The sequence below is a fragment of the Gopherus flavomarginatus genome, chromosome 11 (genome assembly GCF_025201925.1).
Source record: "Gopherus flavomarginatus isolate rGopFla2 chromosome 11, rGopFla2.mat.asm, whole genome shotgun sequence".
In the NCBI taxonomy this organism is placed as follows: Eukaryota; Metazoa; Chordata; order Testudines; family Testudinidae; genus Gopherus; species Gopherus flavomarginatus.
The window spans coordinates 41,528,655-41,545,773 of record NC_066627.1 but is presented as its reverse complement, the minus strand read 5'-3'; the positions used below and the strand labels follow the sequence as shown (position 1 = coordinate 41,545,773).

At 41.3% G+C, this 17,119-nt stretch overlaps 1 protein-coding gene across 2 annotated transcripts in view; it reads right to left on the bottom strand.

The window, feature by feature from the left end:
* VAPB (VAMP associated protein B and C) overlaps positions 1-17,119 on the bottom strand; it is a 53,664-nt gene that overhangs the window by 28,231 nt on the left and 8,314 nt on the right. For both annotated transcript variants that reach the window (XM_050917825.1, XM_050917824.1), the window contains exon 2: positions 2,799-2,951. In XM_050917825.1, the coding sequence (XP_050773782.1) occupies positions 2,799-2,951 (153 nt within the window). The remainder of the gene's footprint in view (positions 1-2,798; positions 2,952-17,119) is intronic.

Here is a 17,119-nt window from a genome sequence, read left to right as displayed (position 1 = left end):
CATTGATTCCTCTAAAGGTAGATCCACCAGAGCAATTACATCCCACTCAGTATTGAGCCCGGTACTGAGCGAGGTCTCCTGCTGCATCTGGTGTGTGTTGGTGCCTACTTTATAAAGCAGAGCAGGGAGGATGTGGAGACTATTTGGATGCAGGTGGAAACCCCCAAGGAGTTCAAATTGCCATGGATAAGGCCTCAGAGTCCAATTTCTTCCCAGACACAGGTCGCTCCTTGAGGGCCAAGACAAAGCCTCCAGAGGATACCGAGGATGGTAGGTAGTGGAAAGGGAAAAGTGATGTTCATGGCACATCAGCGACAGGTTGGAGTCAACTTCTGACCAAGAAGGGAGGACTGTTGCCATTGATGCCACAGACTGATGTCCGGAGCCTGGTGATGGCAGTCCCAGTGAGATCATGATTGGCACCACACAAAGAGGGATGCAGCGAACCAGAGGAACTCACGATACTGCGCACTGGGATGACACAGTTACAGCAGGTGCCAGTACTGAGTGAGAAGTATCTTGGATAGCTGGCAAAGCCAGTGCTCAGACTCACTAGATCCATGCAACACCATGCACTGAGTGTCCCTAGCCTCTGTTTGCCAGAATGAATGACAGGGGATGGATCACTTGATTACCTGCTCTGTTCACTACCTCTGAAGCACATGGCATTGGTCACTGTCAGAAGACAGGATACTAGGCTAGACAGACCACTGGTATGATCCAGTATGGCCGTTCTTATACCATGCTGCTGCATAAGCCTCCAGCATAGTCTCCCATACCACTGAACGAAATGGAGCCACTTCAGGGGCTAGTCTCCATGGTGCCAGCACTGGAGCTGATGGTCTCTTTTAAGCAGATGACTGCCTCGGAGAGTACCTTGGCCCTGAGTGCACTCTTGTGTTCTTGCCCAGAAGCTTCCTGGACTTTGGTGCCAATGTTCTCAAACTCCCAGATTCTGAGCATTTAACACAGATTCCTGATATGAGACTCCCTGAGACACCTCAGGCAACCAGCAGGTCGCTCACTGGTATCAGTTTCTTGCAAGAATTGCAAGGCTTGAAACCCGGAGTTCAAGGTACCCAGCAACAGGAACCAAAAAGTGTTCAAAATACACTTTAAAGGAAAACTTATGTCTATTACTAACGAAGAGTCTAAACTACTAAAACACTACCAACTATACACAAATAAGAAAAAAGTGCAACACCAAGACATGTTTCAACAACCGTTAAGGGCAATAAGAAGGAACTGAGAGGAGTCATGGCAACTCTGTCCTTTACGCCTTTGCGTGGTGGCACAAGACAGATGATGGTGCATGTGCCTCCCTGACAGGTCCCACTGAGGGATAAATCTCCAACAACTGTGCACTTGGCACGCGCACACACGCACGCACCCTCCCCCCCCCCCCGACCCTGAGGTGGAATATACATGTAATCACCTGAAAAAACTTGGAATTTAACTACCCAATTTGCAGCCATTACAATTAGGACATGCAATTCTGAGTCAAAGCATACAAAACTCAGATATAAAAAACTGCATGAAAAACCCATGCATGTTTTAAAGTTATTTCAAATAAACAGTCACTAAAAACTGACTTAGTAGAACTGATTCAATAAGTATTTCCATATATTTTTATAAGCACTGAAGACTATACTACCATGTATAAATAGGGTTAATATTTTATTGCTAAGTCACAGCTACATATTCCTCATTCCAGGAATGAAACCGCCATTGAAATCTAAGAGACTGGTACAATTATGCCCCTCTTAAAGGATAAAAGCTTCAAAAAAGGAGCAATGATTGGTGTGAAATCCACAAAACTGAAAGAGAGATTAAGTCAAATTCTCCACTACTATTGTGACACTGGGTTTATGGAATATTATCTGACTGTTCCAATACATCTGCAAACGTTAGCAAAATAGTCAGAGAGATGTAATTTAAAGTTACACATTTATCTTGAAGGGCCAAATTTTTCTCTGGGTTGCAGTGGTATAATTAAATAGTTACAAAACCCTCCAATTTCAGTGGGAAATATATTCAGCTCCGTAAACTTACAGCATACCAGTCTGCTTTGTCTTTTTATGATTGCTATAATTCAGTTACCAAACTTCTGAGGATTTATACAAGTTAAAAATTCAGCTATCACTTCCCAATAAACAGACAAGTGAATAAATCAGTTACGCTTTCCCCCTTACAATGTAAAGTTTTTTTTTTTGTGCCAAAGCACACATTGCATTTTCAGGCCATGGCTACACTAGCGCTTTACAGCGCTGCAACTTTCGCGCTCAGAGGTGTGAAAAAACACACCCTCCAGAGCGCTGCAAGATACAGCGCTGTAAAGCCTCAGTGTAAACAGTGCCGCAGCGCTGGGAGCGCGGCTCCCAGCGCGGCAAGCTACACCCGTAGAGGATGTGGAGTACGTGCAGCGCTAGGAGAGCTCTCTCCCAGCGCTGGCGCTGCGACCACACTGGAAACTTCAAAGCGCTGCCGCGCAAGTGTAGCCATACCCTTAGAGTACAAAACAGGTGATTCTGAAAGTAATTATCTGCATTGTTTACATTGATTTGTTTTTGCTTTTATCAAAATATAAAAGCTTTAAAAATTATGCCACCAGCAATAAGTAGAGGTTTATGAAACAGTTTGTTTTTCATGGAGATAAAATAAATATGAAATCATGCTCTCCTGCTTGCTTGTCTCTCCACTTTCCCAGTATATATTAAGTTCACACAGTGTTCTGAAAATAATCACTGATTTGATTAGACCAGCTTCAATTACAAAACAAGCCATTTTGAATGACTTACCGGAAACATTAATTGATGTTCCTGCATCAATAATTCCACTGTTAGGCCTTACGCAGTATCTGCGTGGTGCCGTAGTTTTCACTTTGAAGCACACATTTCTGTCTGTAGGATTACCAAGTTTCAGGTTTGTGGTGACAACATCGGTGAAAGGACCTGCAGAACACAGCAATGATTTTAAATTATATTAAAAATACTCTCTAAACTTTGAGTTTAAACAGACTTTAAATTTGTATCTACAAATCATATAGTTCAGAGGTTCTCAAACTGGGGGTCAGGACCCCTCAAAGGGTTGCAAGGTTATTATATGGGAGGTCACGAGCTGTCAGCCTCCACCCAAACCCCATTTTGCCTCCAGCATTTATAATTGTGTTAAATATACAAAAAAAAAGTGTTTTTTAATTTATGATGAGGGTCGCACTCAGAGGGTTGCTGTGTGAAAGGGGTCACCAGTACAAAAGTTTGAGAACCACTGATATAGTTAGATATTCAGCTTCCATTAGCAGCATCTACAATTAACTGTGCATACAGAACTGAGGATGGGTTGAGGCCTCTGAAAATCTGACCCATGTTATTCTTGAATGCATATCAATAGTTGTGCTTTACCTTTAATGACTAATAAACTACAAGGAAGCATAATTGGTACATCATGAAAACTTAGCAGCTGAATTTCGCTGTCTTACACTGTTGTAATTGTGAAGTAAATACTGAAGTAAGAGTTATTTTGGATGTTCACAGATATAAGAGCAGAGAGTTTGACCCACTTTATTCTAGGCTGTATGGAAGAGAAAGTTTGTTTTAGAAGGAAAGTCAACCATTAAGAAATCTTAAAACTGTCTAATTGACAAAAAAGTGAATACTGCTCATATTAAAAGGAAAGGAAGACTTATAAGAGTGGTTAGTACAAGATTCAACCAGGGTGTCCCAGTGAAAGCATGTTATTCAAAGGACACACTATGGATTTCTAATTGGATCAGAGCTATAGATGGCTGTCTGTCCAAATACTAGCTAGTGTGCTACTGCACTCATTTCTCTGTTCTTCATATTAACGGACCAAGACAATTATAGACGTGAAAACATTAAATGATTAACTGGCTTCTGACAAAGGCTACAAAACAAGAAAACTTGGTGCATAATCATCGGAGGGAATTACCAAAAATCCTAGAGAATAAAAGCCAAATGGGCATGAACATTTAACACTGCAGTAGGCAAATTTTCCTCATATTTTGAACTGTAAAATATGAAGAAACTCCCAAAAAAGGAGACTAAATAGATTTTCAACCAGATACAGAAGTGATCATTTGTTTTAGTACTTTTTTTTTTTAAATGTTATGTTTCTTTATATAACTGCTGCTCCTTCAGGAAGATGGGACTTGTTCCAGACCACAGCACCTTCAGCTTGAAATAATTAACAGATTAAATTATGGGCTCACCTCACCTCCTACAAAACTGGTCTTTTAAGGTGATGTATGATAGTGTTGTAAAAATCCTACAGGCTTAAAGCCAATGTCCTTGACGCAAATACACCTCTACCCTGATATAACACGGTCTGATATAACATGAATTCGGATATAACACGGTAAAGCAGTGCTCCGGGGTGAAGGGGCTGCGCACTCTGGCGGATCAAAGCAAGTTCAATATAATGCGGTTTCATCTACAACGCAGTTAGATTTTTTGGCTCCCAAGGACAGCGTTATATTGAGGTAGAGGTGTAGTTTAAAAAGAAAAATACAATACACCCTCCAACGTCAATATAGCATCAGTTCTGCGTGCTCCGTGAACAGCACATTAGACGTGTATTTGCTATGCAAGATGGCAGCAAAAGGGGAAGCCAGTGGAATTTAGGGCTGGACACACAAGTTTCATGACATGAAGCAGTCCCTCAATGCACCAAATTCTGGCTCTACTCAGTCATATGTGTAACCACTAAATTCCCTTAGCCTTCCCCATTGGAATAGAGTCCATGATTCCAGCCCCCACTTTGAAAACAGAGACAAGGGGTTATAGTTGGGAGCAATAGAACAAATTCTGAAATAGATTTTGGGGACAGATTTTCAAAGGAGCTCAGCACTCAGTTAGGCACCTTAGTACCTGACGGGGAAATGTACTGTTTAATACTCTAAACAGAAATTTCTGGGTGCTGAGCACTTCTGAAAATCTGGCCATTCAGGTTATGACTTTACTGCAGCGTTAAACTTGGGCAACTGGTACTTATGTTTGACTAGCCAGGCTGCAAGCAGCCACAGTGCAAAACTAAACTTGAATGTGTCCACTTAATTGCATCCACACTGGTGCTGCACTCACTCATGTATCTCTAGGACTTCTGGGGGATTGCCCCACGGTTCTCAGGGCTCCAGTAAGCCCCTCAGATTTTTTCCCAGCGAGTTGTGGGGTGTGTGTGTACTGGGCACACGGGGGCTGGTGGGAGGGGGAGAGGAGAGAAACTGTCAAAAGGCACCCAAGGACTATCAGCATGCAAGCATGCCTGTGTTCTCACTGCCAAGTGAGTCGGTCACTAGCCCAAGCATAAGCAGCATTTGGGCTTCAGCCTCTATCCCAAGGCAGGCTAGCTAGTTAGGGTGAAAAGTACCACCATATTTAGGTGAGAGTTTTGTTTAGGAGAACAGGAGCTAGGCTAGGGGCAACAACATAATAAGAGCCTGAGTCAACTCTGCAGGGAAGACAAACTCTTAAGTGCCTAGATGGGAGCTACTGAAAACTGAGCTCTACTAAAAATCTGGCCTGGTTTATCAAAAGATTCAGACAAATGACAAAAAACATTCATGGTTACTGGCATTATTTCCAGAAAAATTAGATTCTACTTCTATAAATTACCCAGCAAGTCTAAGTATACTCACAGAATGCCGCCCCCCCATGAAATTTATTTCTAAAACTAGGAAGCTTTTTCTATTCTTTAAACACCATGAAAAAAATGGAAAATCTGTCTGTACGTAATCTGATATGGGGCTGTCATGCAAGCTATCTAAAAGGAAGAATGTAACAAGCTGAATTTGGTGGTGAAAAGTTTGGAATGTTCTGCTGGGGTCCTTTGAATTTCTTCAGCCAGTTAGAAAAGAGCTGATTTGTATTAATACAAACAGGCAACTGGTATGTGCATGCAGTATCTAGCGAAGTTTAAAAAAACCCAGTACCACCTAGTTTGTATCTCAGGTCACAAGCGTATATTACCAAGGACCAGGAGGTATCTGACTTTCATATGTACTCCAACATATTTTCCCACCAGTTATTTTAAAACTGTTTCTGTGGCTTTCCACCCAGAAGCTATGCATGCAACCCTTCACATTTGAAGATCACTGCATTATCTCAATTTGCCACGCTCCGTTTCCTACTGAAACACCAGTGTGATATCAATCTTATCTAAAAGTATCATTCTACACTGTAGCATTTTGCAATTCATAAGATGATTATTTCAGTAAGAAAAAGTGGTTGAGAATTAAGTCAAGAGACTATTATGTCAACTATTTAACATTTAATAAAGACTTGCTATCCTACAAATGCAGCACACAAATTCATGATAGCGAGCTATGGGCTAATATCAGTTTGCCGAATAGTGCAGTACACGTGCTATTCCATCGCCAATTATCATGGCAAATACATTACCACATTGTCATTTCACTCAGATGGCTTCTATTTGTGTGCCCTTTATGAAATTATTGTATCCTAGTCAAAGCCCCTTACACTGGGGGAAAAAAGCAAACAATCCTCACATATAGGGTATGCCTACACTTTGAGCTGGGGACGGGATAGCCATCAAACCAGTGTGCTAAAAATAGTATAGCTGCGGAAGCACAAGTGGTGGGAGGGGCTAGCTGCTCCAAGGATGTATCTACTGTCTCAAGGCAGTTAACTCCTTCTAGTACTCGTGTTGCTACAGCGGCATTATTTTTAGTTCATTAGCTTGATAAAGGGTATCTCCTCAAGCTGGGAATCACACCCCCAGCTAATAGTGTACACACAGGGCCGGCGCTACCATTTAGGCAGCCTAGGCAATCGTCTAGGGCGCCAGAATAATTGGTGGGCGGCATTTTGCCAGAGGGGGCGGCAGACAGCTCTGGTGGCGCTGCCGCAGTGGTGCCTGCGGAGGGTCTGCTGGTCCGCGGCTCCGGTGGAGCTGCCGCAGTCGTGCCTGCGGACGATCGGCTCCTTGGGCAGCTCCGGTGGACTGCCCGCAGGCACCACTGCGGCAGCTCCACCGGCACCAGACCCTCCGCAGGCACCACTGCGGCAGCTCCACTGGAGCTGCAGGACGGCGAAATTGCCGTCCGCCTAGGGTGCTCAAACCCCTAGCGCCGGTTCTATGTACACATACCCCATACTAACATCTTTAATCACTTCTGTTCTCTAGCCCTGATTCAGCAAGGTACTTAAGCACATGTCTAACTGCAAAAATGGGACTGACTACTCATGTACTTGCAGTCAGTGAAACTTCTCACTTGTATGTCTACACTGCAACTGGGAGGTGAGATTTCCAACTCAGGCAATACAGGAGCTAGTTCTACTTGAGCTATAAACAGAAGTCAGGTTTCAGAGTAGCAGCCCTGTTAGTCTGTATCCGCAAAAAGAACAGGAGTACTTGTGGCACCTTAGGGACTAACAAATGTATTTCAGCATGAGCTTTCATAAGCTACAGCTCACTTCTGTGTGTTCCATTCTATGCATCTGAAGGAGATATTTATACATACAGAGAACATGAAAAGGTGGAAGTATGCATACCAACAGGAAGAGTCTAATCAATTGAGATGAGCTATCATCAGCAGGAGAAAAAAAAACTTTTGAAGTGATAATTAAGATGACCCATAGAAGGTGTGAGGAGAACTAGGGAAATAGATTCAAATAGTGTAATGACCCAACCATTCCCAGTCTCAATCCCTCAGACAGAGGCAGAGATAAACACCTACAAGATCTCTATCAAGCATTCTTAAAACTACAATACCCACCTGCTGAAGTGAAAAAACAGATTGACAGAGTCAGAAGAGTATCCAGAAGCCACCTACTACAGGACAGGCCCAACAAAGAAAACAACAGAACGCCACTAGCCATCACCTACAGCCCCCAACTAAAACCTCTCCAGCGCAACATCAAAGATCTACAATCTATCCTTAAAGGTGATCCCTCACTCTCACAGATCTTGGGAGACAGGCCAGTCCTTGCTTATAGACAGCCTCCCAACCTGAAGCAAATACTCAACAGCAACCGCACGCCATACAACAAACACTAACCCAGGAACCTATCCTTGCAACAAAGCCCGATGCCAGCTCTGTCCACATATCTATTCAAGTGACACCATCATAGGACCTAATCACATCAGCCACGTCATCAGGGGCTCGTTCACCTGCACATCTAACAACGTGATATATGCCATCAGGTGCCAGCAATGCCCCTCTGCCATGTACATTGGCCAAACCGGACAGTCTCTATGCAAAAGAATAAAATGGACACAAATCTGACATCAGGAAACATAACATTCAAAAACCAGTGGGAGAGCACTTCAACCTCTCTAACCACTCAGTGACAGACTTGAAGGTGGCAATTTGGCAACAAAAAAACTGCAAACAGACTTCAAAGAGAGACTGCTGAACTTGAATTAATATGCAAATTAGATACAAATAACTCAGGCTTAAACAGAGACTGGGAATGGTTGGGTCATTACACTAACAATCTATTTCCCTATGTTAAGTTCTCCTCACACCTTCTATGGGTCATCTTAATTATCACTTCAAAAGTTTTTTTTCTCCTGCTGATGATAGCTCATCTCAATTGATTAGACTCTTCCTGTTAGTATGAATACTTCCACCTTTTCATGTTCTCTGTATGTATAAATATCTCCTGTCTGTGTGTTCCATTCTATGCATCTGAAGAAGTGAGCTGTAGCTCACGAAAGCTCATGCTGAAATAAATTTGTTAGTCTCTAAGGTGCCACAAGTACTCCTGTTCTTTTTATAAACAGAAGTGTGACCACAGCAGCATGGGCGGCAGCTTGACTTATCCTCCCATAAGAGTTTTATAGGGACAGCCTCAGCTTAAAGGGAAAAACCCAAAACAAAAACACAATCACACTTCTATCTGAATATTTTAAAACCTGTTATAAATAGTAACACCTATGATTAATTTAACTGGAAGAAGACTAGATAAAGCCTATTTTCTCAGTTTGTTTACTATGCATTTCACAGATCTTGGAGTCCGTTACTCTCTTTCCCTTGCATACTACTTTCCCTCTTTTAGTTTGTGTGCATCTTCTCACAGAAATAAGAGATTATATTTATATAATATACCAATCTTTGTGGTTTTACAATCAACCATTTTTTTTTTTATTTTATATATATATATATATATATATATATATATATAAAAAATGGTTGATTGTAAAACCACAAAGATTGGCAGGAGGGCTCAGTGACAGGTATAGCACTTGTTACTTTATTTTTTTCTTTTAAGATTTGATTAGCTTTCAAGTTTATTATGTCCTTTAAGAATAAGCTTTAAAATGAAATAAGCTGAAATGTCAAGTGAGACAGCATGGTCTAGAACAACAAGAACATGGCTGGGAGTCAGGAAGTCCTGAGTTCCAATCAAAGCTCTACCACTGTCTTGCTGTCTATCCTTAGGCTATGTCTACACTACCGCAGTAAGCTGACCTATGCTATGCAACTCCAGCTATGTGAATAACGTAGCTTGAGTCGACATATCTTAGGTCGAGTTATCGCAGGGTCTACACCAGGGCGGGTCAACAGGAGAAAAATCTCCTATTTGCTTACCTTACTCTTCTCATCGGGTTAGAGTACAGAGGTCGACCAGAGAGTGATCTATAGTCGATCTGACAGGTCTTTACTAGACCTGCTAAATCGAGCGCTGATGGATCGACCTCAAAGCCTCGATCCCCGCTGTAGTGTTAACTTGCCCTTAGATAGTTCACTTAAAGACTTGGCCTTGTGATTAAAATCAATGGGAGCTGACACCAATTTAAACAGGAGCAGGTTCGTGCCCTTAAAATTTCTCTGCCTGTAAAAGTTAGTACAATACTTACCTAATCACAGGGAATCTTGTGAAGATGAATGTTTTAAAAGCACTACATTCCACATTTTAATTATCATGTGGCTTAATTTGTAATTAAGCAAGCATCAGCAACTTTTTAAATCTAAGTAGTTGAGGAATGAGATGCTGAGAGTATCTGTTCTTTATATACATATTTCAGAAGTACTTGGTTGAAAGCAGCCCTCTTATTCTGAATTTGAAGATTAATTTTTTAAAAATTAGGCAGATCTGTATGCCTGCATCACCCACTTCTGACCTATTCACCTCTGGTTTATTCTCTTCACATCTTTGCTACCTTGCTTTCTCCTCCCAATTCCTGCTATGGCTAGGCAGTTCTTTCACTACCTTTGAAAAGTATATACTACCACTGGAAATAGATACTTCACAAAGATCTGGCCCAGCAGGCCGAAAGCCAGCCATTAACTTACTCCATGTGGAGTGCAGTCATGCAAAACACAGAAAAGCAGAATGAGCACCAGACTGTGGAGCTTCTACACTGGAGAAGTGATGACAGGCAAATGCGTGTACTGAAGCAGGTACCTATGTATTTCTACTACGGCACACTTCTCAAAGAAGCTACTGAGGCTGCCTGAGCCCTGGTGGAACAGGCTTCCAATTAGCTAATATTCACAGCACAGTCTAATGTAGTCAGTAATCCACAAAGAAAGTCTGAGGTGAAATGTGTTGCCTTTTCATCCCTTCTGTGTAAACTACAAATAGTCTACAAGATAGCTCTTGGGGGCAGTGGCTTTTTTGTTCTCTTTGTACAGCACCTAGCACAATGAGGTCCTAGTCCATGACCACTGTGCCTGGGCACTATGTTAAGGCAAACAAATAATACCACCGCCACCACCACCGGCTTAGTCCGACCTAGATCAAATGACAGTGTTTTATGCACTTCCAGAGTATGTAGCTTAGTTTACGCTTTTCTAGTGAGACTTGGGGAAGAGAAGGTGGTGAATTACTTGATTTAGATGGAAGTCGGAAGGTATTCTGAGATTTAATTGCAACTTGTTATCCAAAGTTATACTGTATTCTATACAGACAGGGTAAGGCAGTCTTGACATAAGGATATGAGTCTCTCCCACCCTTTAGGCAAATATTATTGCTACCAACCACATTGTTTTGATGGACCGGTGAAAAAGAAAGCAGCATGATGATAGGGGCTCAAAGGGTGGTCCGATCAACCCCATTAATATGCTTAGAGGCATGGGGCTATAGGTCATCTTATTAGGGGATAAACCCTGATAAGGCCCTTTAGGAACCTAGTACTATTGGATGAGAGAACACAGTGCCTTTGAACTGGAGGATTAGCTTGAAATGACTTGTGAGCAGATTCTAAGGAATTTATGACCCGTCCTGATCTCTTTAATGATAAGCAGTATGCCTAGGGATCCGAGTCTATAAAGAACGCTGTAGTTGCTGAATGGCCCAGATGATAAACCTTTTCCATTTGGCAAAGTAGATAGTCCTGGTAGAGTCCTTTCTACACTTACAAGGATATTCTAGATTTCTGGTGAGCAGCTTCTCTCTAGCACTGACAACTATCAGCAACCTGTAAGGAGTAGGGAAGTTGGCTCTGGCCCTCCCTTTGTGACATCAGGTTCCGTTGAAGTAGCTGAATTGGGGGCCAAACTGATAGATTCATTAGATCCAAGAACTAAAACTGCTTTAGCCTGGCTTGTGCCAGGACTTTCATTTTGTCCAAGTCTTGCTGAGTTTTCTAATTATTCTTAGATTTAAAAAAAATTGGAGGCTAAGCACATATCAGACTTGGAGACCAGGGAATCTGGAATGCATCTGACAGAGGCCCTTGGCCTTGACCTCCTCTGGAGCAGAATTTGGAACATTTCCTGTTTGCAACAATGAACAACAGATCTATGGAGGACTGACCCTGACAAATATTTCTTGGATAATCCTTGACGGCATTCTTTACTGCCCATTCATGACTGCTCGTAAACTGCCTGAGGTGATCAGCCCGAACGTTCTGTAGTCCTGTTAAGTGAAGACTACTTAGATTTACACCAGTTTCACAGATGCACAGCTTCCTGGCAAAGAGGGGTGGATCTTGTTCCTCCCAGTGTGGTTATGTAAAACATTGCTGTGGTGTCATCAAGATCTGAACAGATTATCCTCTGAGAGCCTGAAGCAATGCTATGCAAGCATGACTAATTACTCTCAATTCCAGAGTGTTTATGTACACTTGGGCTTGTACATAACCTTGTGTCTGTAAGTGGTTCAGATGAAACCCCAGCACCTTGGATTGGAGGCATTTGTTATTGTTAGGATGTAATGGTGGAGAGAAGGGGACTCCCTCACAAACTTTTTCAGGAGCCTTCTACCAATCTAAAATTATAGGACTTTCTGTGGGACCTGCACTTTCTTCTCTAGGTGATGTCTGATGGGCTGATATATGACTTCAATCACTCTTGCAGGCAGTGAAAATGAAGTCTGGTATGCTGAATTACATCAGAGCAGAAAGCTATACGGCCTAGAAGCCCAGGGCAAGTTCTCATGGAGATTTGATGCTGTTGATGCAGTTGATTGACTAATCCTATATTGCTGAATCTTTCTTGAAGCAGGTAAGCCCTTGCTGGTTGAATCTAAAATTGCTCCTATGAATTGCCTGGCACAGATAGGGGTTTGTAGTGGGGATACTACTCCAGTGGTAGCCTCTCCTGAGCTAACTCTGTAGTAAAAACATACCCATAAATCCTAACACATACCGCTGGCCAAATAAATTCTAACTTGAGCGCACAGGGCACATGTGCACCATCAGTGGCATATGAACAAGTACCCAGATTTTAAATGGGAGCTCTTTGAAAAACTCAGTCTGGTGAAAACCTGTTCTCTTCCCTTCCCCATTCCCATCCCCAGCTGAAGTAATCTTGAGGAAAGAGCTATTGGAAAAGCAAAGTGTTACACTGACAGGCACTAATCATGTCAAAATACTGACGAGGGAATAAGACAGGGAATAAAAATGTTTAAAAATTGCATAATTTTTAAATTAAAAGAAGAGTCAACAGGAAAGAGAAATGTATAAAAACCCAACATAATTATGAGATCCAGATGCCAAACTTGTAACGCTGTTCATAGTTTATAAATTATTCAGTTTGGATGGATTAATCATTGTCCTTCCTTCTCCTGCCTGTTTTGGCACAATCTATTTTTGCCAAGAATATGCCTCACGCACAATGGGGGCAGGGGAAGGAAAGAAACATGACTAAGATATTGAAAGAATATTTTCAGTATATGAATAGGCAAGCTCCTTTATCATCTTCTATATCCTTAGTATCATTAACTGTTTGACTTCACAGTTGTAAAAACTGTAAAGAGTGAGGTCACACTCAAGCTTGCCAGCAGAGACAGATGAGCATGTCCTTCAACACTGAAATATTTTTCATGAGATTTTCACTTACTTGTTCCAATCTGACTTCTTTAGAGTTTATTACATTCAAACATGTTGTATTAAGTAGTTTTAGAAATTTTAAACAACAAACAGAAAATAATTTGAGCAAATATTTTTTCTTGTGTCTTAAACTTAAAAACATGCTTTGTCTATGAATGATGAAGTAAACAAAAGGATTGACAGCACATTTTGCCGGATTTTGCTTCTAGACATGGTTTTTAAAGGTAAGCATTCTTTTAGAATTGGGTTCCAAATGAATTACATCATATTTTTGATGCATGGAATAAACATTTACTAAGTTATGCTTTATAGTAGAAGAAAGGGGATGTGTGTGTCAGAACAATAATGGGAGCAAAATAGAACTTTTCTATTTTTCCAATTGAAAAAGGAAAAAAAAAAAAAAACTCACCAGAATAAAATAATCTTGAACAGAAAAAACCTTCCACACAACTTCCCAATACCCTACCTGTACTTGAAAAGAAAATGGTATTTACAGAAAACATATTTTTCATCCAAAAATATTAAAAAAACCCTTTACAGCAAAATGAAGTAGGATGAATCTTCTAAGACAGAGGTTCTCAACCTCTCTCTTTCTGAGCCCCCACCACCACAGGCTACAAAAACTCCATGGCCCATCTGTGTCACAACAATGTTTTTTCCGCATATAAAAGCCAGGACCAGCATAGGAGGTAATAAGCAGGGCAACTGCCAGGGGCCCCGCGAAGCTAATTTGTTCAGGGTTCGGCTTTAGCCCCAGGCAGTGAGGCTTGGAGCCCGGGGCTTCAGCCCCAGGCCATGGGGCTTAGGCTTTCTGCCCTGGGCCCCAGCAAGTCTAATGCCAGCCCAGTATGGCAGATCCCCTGAAATCGGCTCACAGCCCCCCAGTGGGCCCTGGACCCCTGGTTGAGAACCACTGTTCTAAGAGATTTATATACCGTACAATGTTCATAGGGCACAGACAGTGAAGATCATATTAAAGGTGCTTATGGACCTGTTTTTCTCAGATGTCAACTTTTACTGGAGTTCAAGATGCTTAGGACTTAAAAATCAAGCCCTATTTGTTTAGTCTGGGTGGAGTGGTGATGTTGGGATGGAGTTCAGCCACATAAGGTATAATGTTGATAGTACATTCAATTTAAAATAAAGTTTCTAGAAGCTTCAGTCCAAAAGAGAATTTGCTACGACAAATATTTATTTTCCTGACTATCTGCTTGTAAAATTATGTTTAGACAACTGTTTCTGCATTTTCATTTGCTATCTAATCTGTCTTTACGGTTATATCAACTTGTTACCTGCTCCATCTTGCAGCTATTCTCCACCTCACCAACACAACTTCTAAGATTTATTAGAGAAGTGCCAATCCTGGGCTATGGACATGTGACTTTCAGTACTGACCCAATGCAGTAGTTGCTAAAACATGTTCAGTAGCTCTGAAATAAATTTGTGTTCTCAGTCCTATTCCAAATATCCGCATCTCAAAACACACCATACAACCTTGTTGTTAAGTCTCAGTGATCAGAGACTGAATGGCTACAGAGAATTAAGCACACCCTTATGTATGGAAGTAGTCCTTCCAACAGCAAAGAGAAGCACAAAGGCTGGAGGAGCCTGCAATGGCACTCCTCATGCTGCTATCTGTACACTGAAGTCAGCACAAGACTTAGAGCACCAAAAAATTATATTTCAGGAGTTGTTTTCTAAAAAGCCTTAGTGGTATTAGTGTTACTCCTGAGGGAATTCTGCACACAATATTTGAAAATTCTGCATATTTTGTCAAAACTCCACAATATAATCATACCAGTAATTTATTTCGGTAATTTATTTCAAAATATCTGTCAGCAAGTATGTCTGTAACAATATAGATCACTGAAAAAAACCAAACCAATCTGGTATTTTTTTTTTATACAAATAGATTCCTTACTATGCATAATACAGAACTTTGAATCATTCATTTAAATTACAATACAGAACTATATTTCCTGCACCTGTCAGAAGCAGTGCAAAGGCATGGGGGAGTCAGGGGTAACGGAGGAGCTGATGGAGAGGGAGGGAGCCTAGGAGTGATCCTGGAGGGTGCTGGGTGTGAAGGGTTTTTTTTGGGAGGGGGGGCAAGGGGTGGAATTGTTAGGGAGTTGAGAAGCCTCCCTCATACAGACCCTGGCTGACCTCAAGTCTCCCCTATTCAGTCAGACACATCTGCCCCTGTCCCTGCACCCTCCCACCCTCATGGGTCTCTGCAGCCCTCCTCCCATATCCCTTGTCACCCCACTAGTTCCTGAGTCCATGCTCCAGTGTTCCATCCCCCCCACTAGCCATTCTAAACTCCAGTCTGTGACCCCCCCCCCCCCAGGAGTCCTATGTGCCCCACTCTGTCCTAACCTGGCTTCGTGGGCAGGGTACTGTGATGAACGTCTACTCCTCAGGGAATTCTGCTGCACCAGGCATAGAATTCTCCCCCCCACCCAAAAAGACATTCTGAAACAGAAGTACTGCAGTTCTGCCTTTTGGTACCATAATGGCCTCTGGTGGGCAAAAGGCAAAACTGCAGCACTTCTTGGGCAAAATGTATTTTATGTGGGAAGATACAAAATTATGCGGGACAGATGAATTCTGTGTGCCCACAGATGCACAGAATTCCTCCAAGAGTAAATTTCATGGTTTGGTGGGCATACTTTCTTCTTACATTTCTTCTGAAGTAATTTTTTTCTGGCCATGCAAGCTCCATCTACCCAGAAATCTCTATTTCAGAACACTGAATGTATTAAATATTGGAGGAGGGAGGAAGAGTAGCAGTTACTATGAACAGAAAATGGACAAAGGTTACAGCAACATGGTAATTTAAAGAAATGTGCATTATCATTCCGCTATAACCCTTATCTATTTATACCATAAAGACCCTATCAAATGTGTGGCCACTGTAACAAACAGCAACATCATCATTAACATGACAGCTTTATAATAAATGGAGAATAATTTTCTTCTCATTATCTAGTTCTAATGTATTCACTTTCTATATACAAGTCAAATTGTATGTGTTCATATACATTATACATGTAATTTATATCTACAAGGTCGTTACTGAATTGGAAGAGATTCAAAGATGCAATTTATGTATAATTTTAAGTACCTGAATAAAAATAACAGTGGATGGAAAATTAAAGGTTTCAGGATACACACAGACTGGCTGCACATTGAGCAGATTATAAAATAACTTCTGCTCTTAATATATTCAGGACCTAAAAATGGAGATCAATCCTGTGCTCTGCAAGCAGTGGAAGCTATGGCTCTGTTGTTGAACTCTTAGAGAGCTGTATTATTAGTGATGTTTTCAGGATGTGATGGAAAAAAACAAAAATAAAGAACAGCATGCAGGAGTAACCAGAGAGCCTAATAAAGGCAGAGAAAACCCTAAAATTATTTTTCAGAGCAATCATAGCATAAAATTCAAGATAGTGAGGTGGAAAGTATTCTGCAGTCCTTACATGAAAGCAACTCCCATAGATGTAATTTGAATTTCTCCATGAGTCAGGAGTGCAGGATTTCGTCTGCAGTGATCAGAATCTAGTTTAGTTTGTAATTGGTAAGTGCAGGTACCTATAGCCTCACTATGGTTATAAAATTAAACTTTTCTCCCAAAATAATTAAAGTTAATCAATTGTTTGCATACAAACTCTCTTACTTTATTATTGCTTCTTATGCCCCAAACTGGGAATAGATGGGAGGTAAAACAGAGAAAATAAGGCATGCTCAACTTTAGCAGAACAAACATTTGGAAAAACGGTATAAAGTCACATGGTATAAATAAGCAGCAAAAAGACATTTTATAAAGCCTTCATTTTCCTGAATTGTGTAGCCAGTTAAT